The sequence below is a fragment of the Heptranchias perlo genome, chromosome 22, assembly GCF_035084215.1.
Source record: "Heptranchias perlo isolate sHepPer1 chromosome 22, sHepPer1.hap1, whole genome shotgun sequence".
NCBI lineage: Eukaryota > Metazoa > Chordata > Chondrichthyes > Hexanchiformes > Hexanchidae > Heptranchias > Heptranchias perlo.
This window is the reverse complement of record NC_090346.1, coordinates 30,464,317-30,480,971: the sequence shown is the minus strand read 5'-3', so window position 1 is coordinate 30,480,971 and position 16,655 is coordinate 30,464,317. Positions and strand designations below refer to the sequence as shown.

The 16,655-nt window shown below is 43.8% G+C and overlaps 1 protein-coding gene across 4 annotated transcripts in view; it reads right to left on the bottom strand.

Annotated features, from left to right (window-relative positions):
• The window catches only part of arhgdig (Rho GDP dissociation inhibitor (GDI) gamma), an 86,838-nt gene that overhangs the window by 52,562 nt on the left and 17,621 nt on the right, over positions 1–16,655 (bottom strand). Inside the window, exon 1 of one of the 4 annotated variants that reach the window (XM_068003722.1) lies at positions 8,326–8,464. The exons of 2 other annotated variants lie outside the window; for them this stretch is intronic. In XM_068003722.1, the coding sequence (XP_067859823.1) occupies positions 8,326–8,398 (73 nt within the window). In that variant the 5' untranslated portion in view covers positions 8,399–8,464. Of the gene's footprint in view, positions 1–8,325; positions 8,465–16,655 lie in introns of those variants that run through there. One more of the 4 variants, XM_068003719.1, reaches the window with a different exon arrangement.

Below are 16,655 nucleotides of genomic sequence, written 5' to 3'. Positions count from 1 at the left end.
GAAGGCAAATGGTATGTTGGCCTTTACTGCAATGGGGTTGTAGTACTAGAGTAAGGAAGTCTTGCTGCAATTGTACAGGGCTTTGGTGAGCCCACACCTGGAGTAGTGTGTGCAGTTTTGGTCTCCTTATCTAAGGAAGGATATACTTGCCTTAGAAGCAGTACAACAAAGATTCACTAGGTTGATTCCTGGGATGAGAGGGTTGTCCTATAAGGAAAGATTGTATAGATTGGGCCTATACTGTCTGAAGTTTAGAAGAATGAGAGGTGATCTCATTGAAATATATAAGATTCTAAGAGGACTCGACAGAGTAGATGCTGAGAGGATGTTTCCCTTGGCTGGAGAGTCTAGAACTAGGGGACATGGTCTCAGGATAAGGGGTCAGACATTTAGGTCTGAGATGAGGAGTAATTTCTTCACTTAGAGGGTTGTGAATATTTGGAATTCTCTGTCCCAGAGGGCTGTGGATGCTCAGTCGCTGAGTATATTCAAGGCTGAGGTGGAAAAATTTTTGGACTCTAAAGGAATCAAGGGATATGGGCATCGGGCGGGAAAGTGGAGTTGAGGTCGAAGATCAGCCACGATCTTATTGAATGGCACAGCAGGCTTGAGGGGCCATATGGCCTATTCCTGCTCCTATTTCTTATGTTCTTTAGCCATTCATCGCCAGATCTGGCTGGATCACATAAAGCACTATCAGGTATTTTACTACGTTAAAGGCATTATATAAATGCAAGTTGTTGTTGTTGTTTTGTTGAGGGAGTGCTGCACTGTCGGTGTTGCCGTGTTTCGGATGAAACATTAAACTGAGGTCCCATCTGCCCTTTCAGATGGACGTGAAAGATCCCACAGCGCTATCGGAAGAAAAGCAGGGGAGTTCTCCTGGTGTCCTGGCCAACACTTACCTCACAACCAACACCTAAAGCAGATGATCTGGTCATCTATTTCATTGCTGTTTGTGGGACCTTGCTGACTGCAAATTTGCTGCCTTGTTTCCTACATTATAAAAGTGACTACACTTCAAAAGTACTTCACTGAATGTAAAGTGCAATGGAAAGTCCTGAGGTCGTGAAAGGTGCTATATAAATGCACATCTTTCTTTTTTATTCATTTCTTACGTCACATTTTCTCCAATAAATAGTCTGCATTTTCCATGGCGCTTGCCCAAATTTTTTGTTGGATGCTCACTCAACATGGCTTTTACTTTCCATTTTGAAGTCTCACGATCAGTAGTAATTTGCTACACCATTGCAAGTTTTGTTGATTACAATCCATTAAATCAGACTCTGGGCAGATTATGCTAATAGTGCTTTGATTTCTGAATGGAGGTCCTGCAATTGATCCTATGCCCCAAGCCAGCACTAATGTCTTGATGACTAATCTTCAAAAGCAGGAATTTTTATTAAAAAGGCCTATCATTGTAATACTTTAAAGAAACAATCACGTATAAGTAGTTTCACTCATCTTCCTGGGAATATTTAGCAAATTATTTTGTTTGCAGAAATAATCTGGCAACACTTTGCAGGGAAATATCTCATATCATTTGTGTGCAACAAGAATGGTACAAAGTCCTGGAGTTTCCTCCCTGGATGCAACCTGGAACTTGGACCGAAAATGCACCCAATGTTGCGCCCATTTTGCTGATGTCAAGTTATGCCCAAGCATCCTTCCAATCTCTTTAGAATACGTCCAAACTTAAAATGGGTGTAAATGGGCGTAAATCAGCAGAAACAATTGGGGCCCAAGGAAAGCACCCATCCCACACCATATATTTCTTCTTTAAGTATGCACATCAGGCACAGCATGTTTGGGAACTTGCAATCGGGGAAGCTTTTCAATTTTTAATGTGACTTATACTTATGTCATAAAAATGCATCAAAAGAAACAGAAAATACAGAGCAGGCTTCAGTGAGGACAATTTTTTAAAAACACTCAAAGTTGCAATAAAACACCAGAAGAATTGCTTTCTTTCCTGAAAATTTGGTTGCTATGTGAAGAGACCACCCGAACAAGCACAATTGGAGGATACTTGCATTTGAGAGTTGGGGGCGTGGCCAGTTTTGTGGGCGGAGATTTGTTCAGGCCGAGGGTTTGACAGACGGATGTAAAAAAATCGAGGAGACTTGGGCGTATTGTAGTTACGCGCATAACTCACATACGCCCGATATTCCACAATCTTTTAAGCCACGCAATTGGTTTATGCCCAGATTACGTGTGCCCTGGGCACGAATGTGGGGGAAACTCCAGAAAAAAGTCCCTTTGCAAAACACTGACAAATGGAATTCAATAAAATTTACTGGGGGTGAAATTCGCCTTGAGCGGAGAGCAAAATGGGCAATAGCGCATCGCCAGCCCCTTTTGCAAAGGAAACTGGGCAGAGTGTAAAACGGACTGCCGATGCGCTCTTTCCTGTTTTGCACTACCGGCTAAGATGGATTTCATCTCCATTAAGTCATCTGCTGGTAGTAAGACATCTGAGACTAATAATGTTGGAGTAATGGGATCAAACTGCCAGGAAAATAGAAGAAAAGATATTGGAAGAAATTTACGTTAATCAATGATGTTGAAATTATATATTTTTTATATGAAACAGAAGTAAAAGGAACAATTTAAATAAAAACACTGAAAAGAGTGCTTCTGCTTATTTAGATTTCCCCCTGCTTTAGGCAGATGCTTTAGATTTTTAAGTAATGCTTTCATCTTTACATCATTAACAACTTCACATTTCTATAACACCATTATAACTGTTGTAAGCTCTCAGTGATGTGCAGTAATGCAATGACACTGTTGCTAATGGCCTGTTAGATTGTGAAAATACTATTTTCTAGCTGAGCGAATTTCTACATCTTATACAGGATATACCTAATTTAGAAAATAATACGACACAGTTACTCAGCATAAACCAATGAGCTCATTTTAACAGTCAGTGACTCACTGACAGGGAAAGAATAGATCATGTCTCCAGCGTGTTTGTTCCTTGCAATACTTCATGCCATGGATTATCAAATATTTTTAATTTTTTTTTTACTCTATTAGAGTAATCCTGCTTAACTCTGGCATTTTTACCACTGATGGCGAAAAAAGCAAACGTTAATTTATAAATTAATTTAAACAAAAGACAAAACCAGGATTGTTTCAATTCCCTTGACAGGCCTGACACTTGGGACTGTACCTGTGGGAGACAGAATCGGCTATTACATCATGTTAGAAACCTAGACTTATTTTGATGGACAAGCAACCTGCAATTATATTAGTTTACTACCCTACACTCTATCCCTTCTCCTCGCCACGGTGACACAGGTTTTCGGTTGCAACGCTTGCTAATTTACAAGATCGTAAGATAATTACAAATGAGGAAGGCCATTTAGCTGAGTTTAATTCATCCATTCAAAAAGACCCTAAAGTAATGTAGCATCCAAATGTTTCTTAAGTAATTCCAAGGGGTTTTTTTTGCCTCAACTAATAGACCTGGAGGTCTATCCCATGTGTTGATCAGCAGTCATTGTGTGAAGAACTTCCTGATAGTCTTAAAATTTTACTGGTTTGAACCTGTATTCCCTTGTTCTACCCTCACAATTCAAATCTGGATTTACCTTTTCCACACCCTTAATTATCTTATAAAAATCTCCATTAAATCACATCTCAAACATCTCCTTTCCAGGCTGAAAAGCACAAGTTTCTTCAGTCTTTCCTCGTAATGCAAACCTTTGATACAATGGACAATATCAATCATTGCTCTTCACTTCATTTTTTAAAAATTTATTCTCAGGATGCAGGCGATGCTGGCAAGGCCAGCTTTTATTGCCCATCCCTAGTTGCCCTATGAAGGTGGTGGTGCGCCTTCTTGAAATGCTGATGTAGCAGTTTGATACAACTGAAAAGGCTTGCTCGGTCACTTCAGAGGGCAGTTAACAGTCAACTGTGTTGGTATGGAACTGCAGTCACAAATAGGCCAGATAGGGTAAGGATAGTAGGTTTCCTTTCCTAAAGGACATTAGTGATCCAGTTGGGCTTTTACAACAATCTGACATGGTCACTTTCTTTTTCCAGGATCTGATGTTTTCCACCCCAGGGTACTAAAAAAGTGAGGAAATTTGCAGATGCGTTAGTCCTAATTTTCCAAAGCTCTCTAGATTCAGGAAGTACACCTTTGGATTGAGAAACTGCAAATGTCAACCTAGTTTCTAAAAAGGGAGGGAGAAATCAGGTAACTACAGACCTGCAAGTTTAACATCAATTGTGAAGAAGTTACTGGAATCTATCTTCAGAGGCAGAGTGACTGAGCACTTGGACAAGTATCAGCTGATCAAAGAGAGTCAGCAAGGATTTGTGATGGGTAGGTCATGTCTGACTAATCTATCTGATTTTTTTGAGGTCCCTAGTATGGTGGAAAGGGGACTATCTATGGATGTTGTGTATATGGACTTCCAGAAGGCATCTGATATGGTTCCGCACAAGAGATTATTAATAAAAATAAGGGCGCACAGAACTTGAGATAACCCTGTGACATGGATTGGTCATTGGTTGGAAGATAGGAGACAGAAAGTAGGAGAAAGCTTCGTTATCTGATTGGGAAGATATGACAAGTAGTGTTCCCCAGTGATCTGTACTGGGGCCTTAGCTTTCACCCTATATATTAAGGACTTGGATGAAGGAATAGAAAGTTGAATATCCAAGTTTACCAATGACATTAAGTTAGGAGGCACAGTAAATTGTGTGTATGGGAGCAAAAAGTTACAAAGGGACAACAGACAGACTAAGTGAGTGGGCAAAACTATGGCAGATGGAGTTGAATGTGGGGAAGTGTGAGGTCATCCGCTTTGAATCTGATGAAGACAAATCAGAATATTTTCTTAACGACAGAGACTAGGAGCTGTGGAAGAGCAAAGAGTTTTAAGTGTCCATGTACACAAATCACTAAAAGTTAGTGCACAGGTACAAAAAGTAATCAAAAAGGCTAATGGAACGTTGGCCTTTATCTCAAGTGGATTGAAATACAAAGGGAAGGAAGTTATTCTTCAGCTGTACAGAACCTTGGCCAGACCCCATATGGAGTACTGCATTCAGTTTTGCACACCGAACCACAGGAACAATGTATTGGCCTTCGAAGGGGTACTGCGCAGATTCACCAGACTGGTACCAGGGCTTAAAGGATTAAATTAAAGGTTGCATAAACCTGGCTTGTACTCTCCTGAGTTTAGAAGGTTGAGGGGTGATTTAATTAAGTTTAAAATGATAAAGGGATTCGATAGGATAGATGCAGATGAACTAGTTCCTCTGGCAGGGAAATCCATAATCTGAAAATTAGAGCTAGGCCATTTAGGAATGAAATCAGGAAACATTTTTTCACACAAAGGGTAGGAGAAATCTAGAACTCGCTCCCTCGCAAGGCTGTGGATGCTGAGTTAATTGAAATTTTCAAGACTGAGATCGATAGATTGTTAGGTTATCTGGCCGGTAATTACCCAGAATGGCTCTGTCTCCCTTTTTAAAAATTTGTACTATGTTGGCCACTCTCCAATCCTCTGGCACACATCCACACTCAATACAGCCTTGAAGTATAATTTCTAGGGCCATTGCAATTTCCTACCTTATCTCTCTCAGGATCCTAGGACATATTATGGGACGAGTTGTTATGATCTGGAATGCACTGCCTGAAAGGGTGGTGGAAGCAGGTTCAATGGTAACTTTTAAAAGGGAATTGGATAAATACTTGAAAAGGAAAAATGTACAGGGCTATAGGAAAGAGCAGGGGTGTGGGACTAATTGGATAGCTCTTTCAAAGAGCCCGCACAGGTACAATGGGCTGAATGGCCTGGAAAGGAGATGTTTGAGATGTTTAAAAGAGCATATAGGAGCCTAGGCTTTATTAATTCAGGCACAGTGCACAAAAGTAATGGTAAACCCATAGAAATCATTGGCTAGGCCAGATACTGTATCCAGTTTTGGACCCCTTGCTTTAGGAAGAATGTGAGGGCCATGGAGAGAGTGAAAAGAGATTCACTAACATGATACCAGGTATCAGAAGCTTTAGTTATGAGTAGAAACTAAAGAGTTTGGGGCTCTTTCTATCAGAACAATGAAGGTGAAGAGGAGACCTGACTGTGGTGCTCAAAGTTATAAGGTCTTTTGTTAAGTTAAATTGGGAAAAACTATTTCTACTGGCAGGTGAGTCGGTAACAAGAGGGTATAAATTACCAAAAGAATGAAGGAAGAAGTTAGGAGATTTTATTTACACAGAAGGTTGTTAAGATATAGAATGCCTTACCAGAAACAGTGGTGGAAGCAGAATCCATAACAACTTTCAAAAGCAAAGTGGAAAAATGTGAAAAATAAACAATTTAAAGGGTATGAGGAAAGAGTAAGTGGATAAGTCTTTCAGAGCCAGCAAAGGTGCAATAGGCCAAATGGCCTTGTATTCTGCAAAATTCTTAAGATTTTAGGCATTGTAAGTAGGACCAACGAAAATAAGATGTACTGTATTAGAGCGTTCTCTTTCTCCTCTGTCTCTCAGCAGGAGATACCCCCAGAGATGGCACTCCAGGACATCTACTTACAAAATCATCTAATTTCCCAGGAAATTGTGGCTGTGAAAACACTGGAATGCGGCAAACACAGAAAAGTATAATGTTCTCCCAGAGTTTAATGCAGATTTAATTTCAACTACAACTTTAGAAGCAGTGTAAAGCAGTTGCAGTAAAGACCTGAATCCAGAGTGATGCAAAGTATAATATAATCTGAGGGGCCAGTCTCAGACACCACATGGAATGTAAGTCCAGCACAGTCACACCAGATGTAAGGGGACCAAGGGGGCTTTTGGACTTCTGCTGCACATTTTAAACCTATGTGTAATTAATTTAGACATTTAGCTAATGCAGATGTTGCTGTGGGGAGAGCTTTGCCCATGCTTGTAAGCATGGACGAACAGAGCTCTTTCCTAAGGAGCAGAAAAGAGGTTTCAGCCAGACAGTATAAACAGGGTGCTCCCTTGCTGAAACCCAAACTGCACCTATCAATCTCAAATAGTCCAAATGTACTCTCCCTCAGATTCAACACTAGAAAATGTAGTAACCCTTTTGGAACAACTGCAATTTTGTGAGGAGAAGGTAAAAAAGGAAATGGTGCAGGATTTACATCCCAGGAATAATAATTTTGGTGAGTTAACTTGGAGATTGATCCTCCTGCAGAAAAGCACATCCTCTAACTGATTTAAGTTAATCCTCAATGCTACTACCAAGGTAACTGAAGAAATAACCATTCTCAAGCATTAATAGCCAGTAGCTACTGGTGTGATGGCCCTACCTAAACTGCACCATATGTTAATCAGAGGAGACACTTTTTGGAGGGGCGTGCAACCATAATGTAGTTATGCCTAGAAGGTCTTGCTGCATCATTTCCTTTGGTAGCCTACAAGGAACATTCACATCTTTTAAACATAAATTTACATTACTAATGCACAGAAAAAATGAAAAATTCATAACATTATTTTTGCTCAGCAATTTCAGTTCAAGAAATACTTCTCATTGTTAAACTACTTCAACACAACTGCATCTCGGTGGGATTAAACAATGTTCCAGGGACTTCACAAACCCTTTGGAATTTGTATGCAATCTACAATAAGCTTGGTTCAGTTGGAGAAAACCAGTATAAAACCATGATGTATGAATTTTCAGTAATACAAGACCATCATCGGGTTTTTAAAAATTGCCTTTTGTATTAAGTGAATTCTGTAGGCTGAATAAGGTTCCGAATGGATCAGAGTTCAAATTGCTAAAAAAAAATTAAACTGATACAAAATTCAGTAGTATTGTCTCAGGCACACACAGTTGGGAATGGAATTTTGATCAAACTGTAGCAAGAAAAAAGAAATTGAGATTAAGCATAATTCTTGGTCTGCCCTTCTCACCACTGATACTGGTCATATTTACTGAGCCTTTCTCAGTATTCAATACAGTAACAAATCTTATCCCAAATACTGGGCATATTGCTGAGAAACAAAAAGTTATTTCTCATCTGCAAGATACATATGGGTGTGGCTTACCAATGCTAATTTACACTTACGTATATAGCACATTACATCACAAAGTAACATTGATATAATACATCTCTACACCAGGAGCTAATTTAATTAACTGTATGATCAGAAATGTAAAAAGAATTAGAATATTTTAACACAGATACTGAAGAGAATCTGCTCAGTCAGCAGTGAAGAGTGCAGGCTTGGTCTTGCAGGAATTCCACTGTATTGCTCTTCAAACAAAGGATGGGCTTTTGGATTTGAAATTTTAAAAGCAAAGAACTGTAATTTAAAAACTCTGGTCTCACCTTTGTAGCATACTGTCAACCACATAAGTTCCAGGAGCTGGCTGCCAAACTCACACACATCCAAGCCCAGCATCGTAATCTTTCTCCAAGCAGTGTAGATGCTGACTCACTCAAAAACGAGCACAATAAAAAAACCAACAACCAGAACAAAATATCCTTTACACTGCACCCATGAAGTATATGAAGAGAAAAATATCAAAAAAAAGTAATCCTGGAAAAGGGGATTTCACATGCTACACACTGACTGCAATGAAACTGCACAAACTGTAATGTGAAAATCCTATTCGTCTGCAGACGCTATTGATTTGCTAGCTGCCCTAATGCTATGCTGCTCTCAACTCCCATCAGTCATTATCTCGCAGATGTCTATGATCTCATCTCCCTCCCACCACATGCAGCACACACTTGAATACAAACACAATGCTTCCCCATGTAGAGAGAATATGTAATGCTCCCAATTCACTGACTGGTATTTGTAATCCTGAGGTTTGTATAACACCATTATGCTACCTGGGAAAATGCAATAATATATCCTTACCAATGCAGACAACACTACTCTCCAGCAGTGTTAAAGGAGCAATGCAATGGTGCACATAAAAAAACAAGAAATCTCATTTAATTAAAACCGTAGTCCTCCATTTCCTGAAGGAAACTCAGCATCAAATTTGAATCTTTTACATAAAAAGTATATTTTAAATTGTGATTAGAATAATTTAGGGAAGCAAAGGTTAACTTGCTCTTGTTTATGCCAAAGTAAATGAATATATTGGGAGCATTGTTTTTATTTCCTCACTTCCTCCCTTCCCCCATCACTATGCATCACCTGTTCACACAACTGCACACGATTAAAAATAGTAACAGAGTTACTTTCTAAACCAGATTAAATTTTCACACAATACTACTGTAAATATTTTGCTGCCTGAAATATTAACCCATACTCCCTCCAAAGATGACAAATCTGCTACATGCGAAATGATATTTCAAAGTATATTCTGCATAATTTATAAACCTAACCATAAACAAGGATGCAGAACATTTTAAATTAACTTCTCACAGCCAGTGGACATTGCATTATGTGCACATCAATGATGATTTGTTTACATTACATTTATAGCGCCAGCAATTTTTTTGTGTATTACTTTAACAAGAAGACTTAAGCAGTTACACACTAGACTCCATTCAACAAGAAGGTTGAAAATTGCATGATTATAGCTATCAATCATTCAAGCTCACTTGCTTCAGTTTTGTTTTTAATCAAAGCTCTTTTGAGCCACAAGATGAAGTAGAATGTGGAGGTTGGGAGTTCCATCTCACAGGAGGGAAAAAGTGACATCATCCTGCTTGAAATGTATTTCTTGTTGCTGATCAGAGGCAAACTGATGGTGATTTTAGAGCAGTTCTGATCAGTTGGTCCTCCCAACTGAGAAGGTTCTGTGAAAGTGAAGGATTCACACGTGCTATATTATACAGTACACAAAACTCATTTAACACAACTGAACAAACTCATGAATATCCCCTTTTGTTTAACTCTGCAACAGAGTCCATGGGCTCCGTTTTAGCACCCGCTATCGGGTGCGTTCCTGGCGGGAGGGCTCCGAAAATCGGGGAATCCCGGAGCGGGTCGGGAGCCCGGCTCCAACCCACCCACTTCCGGGTTCCCCACAGACGCGCCGACTTGCGTGCGCAGCCCCCACATGTGGGACTCCCGCAGGCAATTAAAGCCAGCCGGGTGCCACTTGACAGTATTTATCTTGCTATTTCAGATCATTAACAGACCTGATTAAGGGAATATTTCAGGAGGGGTGGGATTTTAGAAACAACTGGGTCTGTTTCCCATACTGGGGGAAACACTCCCAGTTGAAATGGACGTGTTGCAGCTATCAGCCTGTGGCAGCTGCAAACGTCCATTTGACAGGTGGGGTGGGGAGACCCTCACTCATTGCAGGAGGCCACTCTGTCACTTGGGACAAAGTTTGGCCTCCACCACCCTCCTCCTGACAATCAAATTCACCAACTTGCACACTTACCCCGGGGTCCAGAGACATGTACCTACCTTGCAGACCCCCTCAGATGTACATCTTCCTGATGGGGGCCGCCATAGCTGCAGTCATGACCTCCTCAGAGGGCAAACAGCATCACCAGCCTCGCCGGCCAAGCCGTCCACCTCGGAGCTCCACAACACAGTGCTGTGACACATCCACCTGCACAGTAGGAGGGAGGGCAACCGCAGAGAGAGATGTGTCGCAGGGGGCACTACCCTCGCCACAGGGTCCACAGACCGAGGCTCAGCTTCCTGGACCTCTCTGAGCAGCAGTGCACACGGAGGCTCAGAGTCACTCGACATGTAGTCGTGGACATCTGCAGCCTCCTTCATGCCGAGCTGCTCCCGGCTGGCCCGAGCACCATCTTCTTACCTGTCACTGTCAAAGTCACCACTGCCCTCAACAACTTCTCCTCCGCATCCTTCCAGGGTGCCACCGGGGACATCGCCGACGACTCTCAGTCGTCTGCACAAAAGAGCCCTGCAAATACACCTACACCCACTTTGCAGTGACACGATGTGTGGCATCAGGTGTGGGTCTTCATTGTGATCCTCAGGAAAGGGCATTATTGCACAAACCAGACAAGATTCGCAAAGATGTGGCAGTAGTGGTGTCAATATAATATGTGATGTGAGTTGATCAGAAATTAAATATAAGTAAAAACCATGACAAACCCTCAAACACCCTTGTGCATCCCATTCATGCTCACAACACATTTGCCTTACGCTTCCTACTGCACAGGGGATGTGCCAGAGGACTGGAGAACCGCTAATGTAGTACCATTATTCAAGAAGGGGAGTAGGGAAAAACCGGGGAACTACAGGCCAGTGAGCCTAACATCAGTGGTAGGAAAATTATTGGAAAAAATTCTGAAGGACAAAATTAGTCTCCACTTGGAGAAGCAAGGATTAATCAGGGATAGTCAACATGGCTTTGTCAAGGGAAGATCATGTCTGACTAATTTGATTGAATTTTTTGAGGGGGTGACTAGGCGTGTGGATGAGGGTAACGCAGTGGATGTGGTATACATGGATTTCAGTAAGGCCTTCGATAAAGTCCCCCACAGGAGACTGGTCAAGAAGGTACGAGCCCATGGAATCCAGGGTGCCTTGGCACTTTGGATACAAAACTGGCTTAGTGGCAGAAGGCAGAGGGTGATGGTCGAAGGTTGTTTTTGTGACTGGAAGCCTGTGGCCAGTGGGGTACCACAGGGATCGGTGCTGGGTCCCTTGCTGTTTGTGGTCTACATTAATGACTTGGATTTGAATGTAAAAGGTATGATCAGTAAGTTCGCTGATGATACAAAAATTGGTAGGGTGGTAAATAGCGAGGAGGATAGCCTCAGTCTGCAGGACGATATAGATGGGTTGGTCAGATGGGCGGAATAGTGGCAAATGGAATTTAACCCGGAAAAGTGCGAGGTGATGCACTTTGGAGGGACTAACAAGGCAAGGGAATACACAATGAATGGGAGGACCCTAGGCAAGACAGAGGGTCAGAGGGATCTTGGTGTGCAAGTTCACAGATCCCTGAAGGCGGCGGAACAGGTAGATAAGGTGGTAAAGAAGGCATATGGGATACTTGCCTTTATTAGCCGAGGCATAGAATATAAGGGCAAGGAGGTTATGATGGAGCTGTATAAAACACTGGTTAGGCCACAGCTGGAGTACTGTGTGCAGTTCTGGGCGCCACACTACAGGAAGGATGTGATCGCTTTGGAGAGGGTGCAGAGGAGATTCACCAGGATGTTACCAGGGCTGGAGCGCTTCAGCTATGAAGAGAGACTGGGAAGATTGGGTTTGTTTTCCTTGGAGCAGAGGAGGCTGAGGGGGGACATGATTGAGGTGTACAAAATTATGAGGGGCACAGATAGGATAGATACTAAGGAGCTTTTTCCCTTAGTTGAGGGTTCTATAACAAGGGGACATAGATTCAAGGTAAAAGGCGGGAGGTTTAGAGGGGATTTGAGAAAGAACTTTTTCACCCAGAGGGTGGTTGGAGTCTGGAACTCACTGCCTGAAAGGATTGTGGAGGCAGGAACCCTCAACATTCAAGAAGCATTTGGATAAGCACTTGAAATGCCATAGCATACAAGGCTACGGACCAAATGCTGGAATATGGGATTAGAGTAGACAGGGCTTGATGGCCGGCGCGGACACGATGGACCGAAGGGCCTCTATCCGTGCTGTATAACTCTATGACTCTATGACATATGTGATGCATGCCCTGTGGCTGCAGCACAGGTAGTGGCAGGTTGAGTGAGGCTGACTGCGAAAGAGATGCATGAGAGGGTGAGTATGAGATAGAGCCATGAGATTGTATGAGGATTGGGTTGAGTGGTAGTGGCGGGATGAGTACTGGCGAGGTGAGTAAGTGCAGGTAAGATGAGGATGAGGTTTGAGTGGGTGTGAGGGGTGATGTGACAGAGTAGTGTTGGCAGTGCAGAAGGAGATGTGGGGTGGGGGCAGTGATGTGGCAGATGGAGTGTCGGGGAATGAGTAAGTGTACTCACTTTGGCTGACCTACTTAGGTCATTGCAGCGCCTCCTGCACTGTATGCAGGTGGGCGATATGTTGGTGGTGCAGGTGACCTCCTCTGCCACCTCGAGCCAGGCCTTCCTGGTGGCAGAGGCAGGCCACTTCCTCCCGCCCGCCGGGGGGGAAGATCTCTGTCCTCCCCCTCCTCCTCACCCCATCTAATGATACCTTGCTTTCGTTTCGTTTCACTGGCGAGATTCACGAGTCCTGGGAAACCCATGCTGGGGGCATTAACTTTGAAGGTCTGTTAAAATCAATTTAAAAAGACCTAATTAACATTTAAATGCACCGATAACTACCCGCCCGCCTGCACTAATTAGGGACCAGCCTCCGGAGAGTAGGTTCCTCGCACGCATCCAAACGTGGCTCCGTTATACCCAGTTGCTCTGAAAAAAATCAATTATTTTAACTTCGGCTCAATCTTGCTTTCGTTTCACTGGCGAGATTCACGAGTCCTGGGAAACCCATGCTGGGGGCATTAACTTTGAAGGTCTGTTAAAATCAATTTAAAAAGCAAGATTGAGCCGCAGTTCATGGGGGTATTTAAAGCTGTGATTGCCCCAAGTGAATAAAAGCTCAGTTACTACAGCTGGTGTCTCAGTTCCCTCTGGCAAACGTTTGGCAGGGAGTTCTTGTGTTCATACAGCTTTTTCAGAAATTTGGAGCCTTTCAAACTGACAACATCAGGATGGGGGGAGCAATGGTTGCATTCAATAGGACATCGTGCTGTGTTGGGATCTGCAGGTGCACAGAGAGAGAGGTGCACAACACAGATCTGAAGAACAGCAGAGAGAAGAACTGAGTGGAGAACAGCAGAGAGGGGAGCAACAGAGGGGCCGAGGTCGCAGGAGGCACTACCCATGTGAGAGGGTCTGCAGGCAGAGGCTGAGCTTCCTGGACCTATCTGAAGAGTAGTGCCTACGCAGGCTCAAACTGAGCCATCAGGTGGTCGCAGACATCTGAAGCCTCCTTCAAGAAGAGCTGCTCCCTGCTGGACCTGGTGGCCATACATTGCCCATCGGTGTAAAGATCACCACTGCCTCAATTTCTCTGCCTCTGGCTCCTTCCAGAGTGCCACCAGAGACATCTCCAGGATGCCACCAGAGACATCTCCAGAGTTTCTCAGTCGGCTGCACATAAATGTATAAGGCAAGTAATGGATGGGTTGTTTGCCAGGGTATCCACTTATGTGAATTTCCCCCGCATCGACAATAGCCAGAATGAGCGGGCCATTGGTTTCGCCTCTCTGGCTGGCTTCTCACAGGTGTAGGGTGTAATCGATGGCACACACGTGGCAATCTGAGGGCCACCACATGAACCCGGAGTTTTCATCAACCACAAGGGTTTCACTCCATCAATGCACAGCTGCTGCCAGGGATGCCCTCATATCTCAACGGTTCACTTAGTCAGAGTGGGAAAAAGAAACATTGAAATACTCCGGCCTGCTCCCACCACCACCACCTACCCATCACCCATCCCCCCCACCCGCCTTTTTGTACAACACAGTTCTTCAACCACGCTTACACCCATAGCACAACCGCCCAATGGGTCCAGTCATGTATTGACATTCACCATGAAGCAAATAAAAAGGCGAGTTGGCACTTGGGACGCAATAATGGGCAAACGTAGAAATGGTGCTAATCCAGAAATTTTATATGCCGATATAAAAGGAAACTTCACAACATGAAGATGTGAAGTTCATAACATTTCTTCAAACACGCATGTGCATACCCTTGGTGAATTACAATTGCTTTCTCCTACCCTTCCTACCGCTTCTATGTACATCCCCTGTGGCTTCAGCAGAGGTAGAGGCAGGTTGCTCAGATCCCTGCCCCGACTGTAGAAATGCTTTTGGCCCACGACCTCTGGGTTTTGGAGCCCCGAAGGGCCCCGACAAAGACTGCTGAATCTGCACTTGTGCAGGGGCAGACTCAGCAATTGGGAGAGGAGGCAGCGTGTTGGATACTGGTTGAGAGCGCTTTGATGGGAGTTCCCAATTCCATGTCCCTTTTCGCCATCATCCCTTTCCTGGGTCAGCGCCACATCACTCCTACCACTCTGTGGAGAGCAGTTTGGTGCAGATCAGTGATGTGCTGTAAGGCCACAGATAAGGAATCTATCATTCTGTTTAAGGCGGCAGACACCTCCTGCATGGCCTTGGTCATGGCCTGCATAGTCTCATTTGTGACCTGTGCTTGAAGCTTCACGGAGGTGGCCACTCTCTCCATGGCAGACATTCTCACAATTACCGGGGACAACATTTCACTACTGTTGGAGCTGGACTCCTCCATCCTCTCCACTATTGTGGAGAGTGTGCATGGCATGTTTGCCAGTAGCTCGCAAAGTTGCAGCTGTACCTCAATCATTCTCATTCTCAACGATGGCCCCCAGGGTTCAGCATCTGTATCCAGCTGAGCAGAGTTTGGAGAGGAGTGCATCCTCCAACACGGACTCTCCACAGCTGCCTCTGCCACCATTCTCTGCTTGTGCTCACTTGTAAGCTGTGAATCACCAGGTGAAAACCCAACTAACATTTTAACAGGACCCACCTGAGGCGAAAGAACAGATCTGTGAGTGACTGACGGTCACATATTCACCAAATGGATGCAGTGCATTGGGTGAGGGTGACTATCAGACAGAAGCATCACATTGCATAAGGATTGGGGGAGTGGCAGCGGTGGATGGATACACGGGGAGGTGAGGAAGTGCATAGAAAGTGACGGGTGGGTGCTGTTGAAACTTAAATGGGTGTGAGGAGTAATGTGATGGAGTATGCTTGGCAAGAGAGAGTGAGAGGGGATGTTATAGACCACAGGATGTAGGTGAATCAGCACCTGTACTCACTATTCCTGACCTGGTTAGGTCATTAAAGCACCAAAGACTTGAGCGCATAATCTAGGCTGACCCTTTAGTGCAGAACTGAGGGAGTGCTGCACTGTTGGGGGTGCTGTCTTTCAGTTGAGATGTTAAACTGAGGCCTTGAGGCAAAGAAAATGCATTTATATAGTGCCATTCACGACCTCAGGATGTCCCATAGCGCTTTTCGGCCAATGGGGTATTTTGAAGTATAGTCACTGTTGTACTGTAGGGAAACATGGCAGCCAATTCGCTCACAGCAAGGTCTCACAAACAGCAATGACAGGCATGACCAGATAATCTGTATTTAGTGATGTTGGTTGAAGGATAAATACTGGCCAGGACACTGACAGAACTCCCCTTTTGCCATGGGATCTTTTATGTGCACCTGAGGTCGTGAAAGGCGCTATATCAATGCATTTTCTTTGCTTTATCATTGACTGCATACATATTGCCCCATGTGAAGACCCAGGGATCTGTGTCAACAGGGAGGGATTCCACTCCCTGAATGTCCAGCTTGTGTGCGACTGCAGACCTACATATGCAGGTCTGTGTCTGTTTCCTGGCAGTACTTATGATACCTTTATTCTGCGCCACTCCTCAGTAACCCCTCTCTTCCATCCAGATCATTGGGTGTCAGGCTGGCTGTTTAGGGCAAAGTGTATCCTCTGATCACCTGGCTCATGACTTCTGTCAGGCATCCAGGCTAAAGAGCGCTACAATCCAGTCCATGCCTCCACCAGAGCTCCCTAGAGCAGACCATTGGCCTTCTGAAGTAGAAGTTCCACTGTCTGGAACGTTCTGGAGGCATTCTGCAATACAGCCCTGAAAGTCTCCAAATTCGATGTTGTTTACTGCACCCGCCATAACCTTGCCCTACAAAGGGTCCAAACCT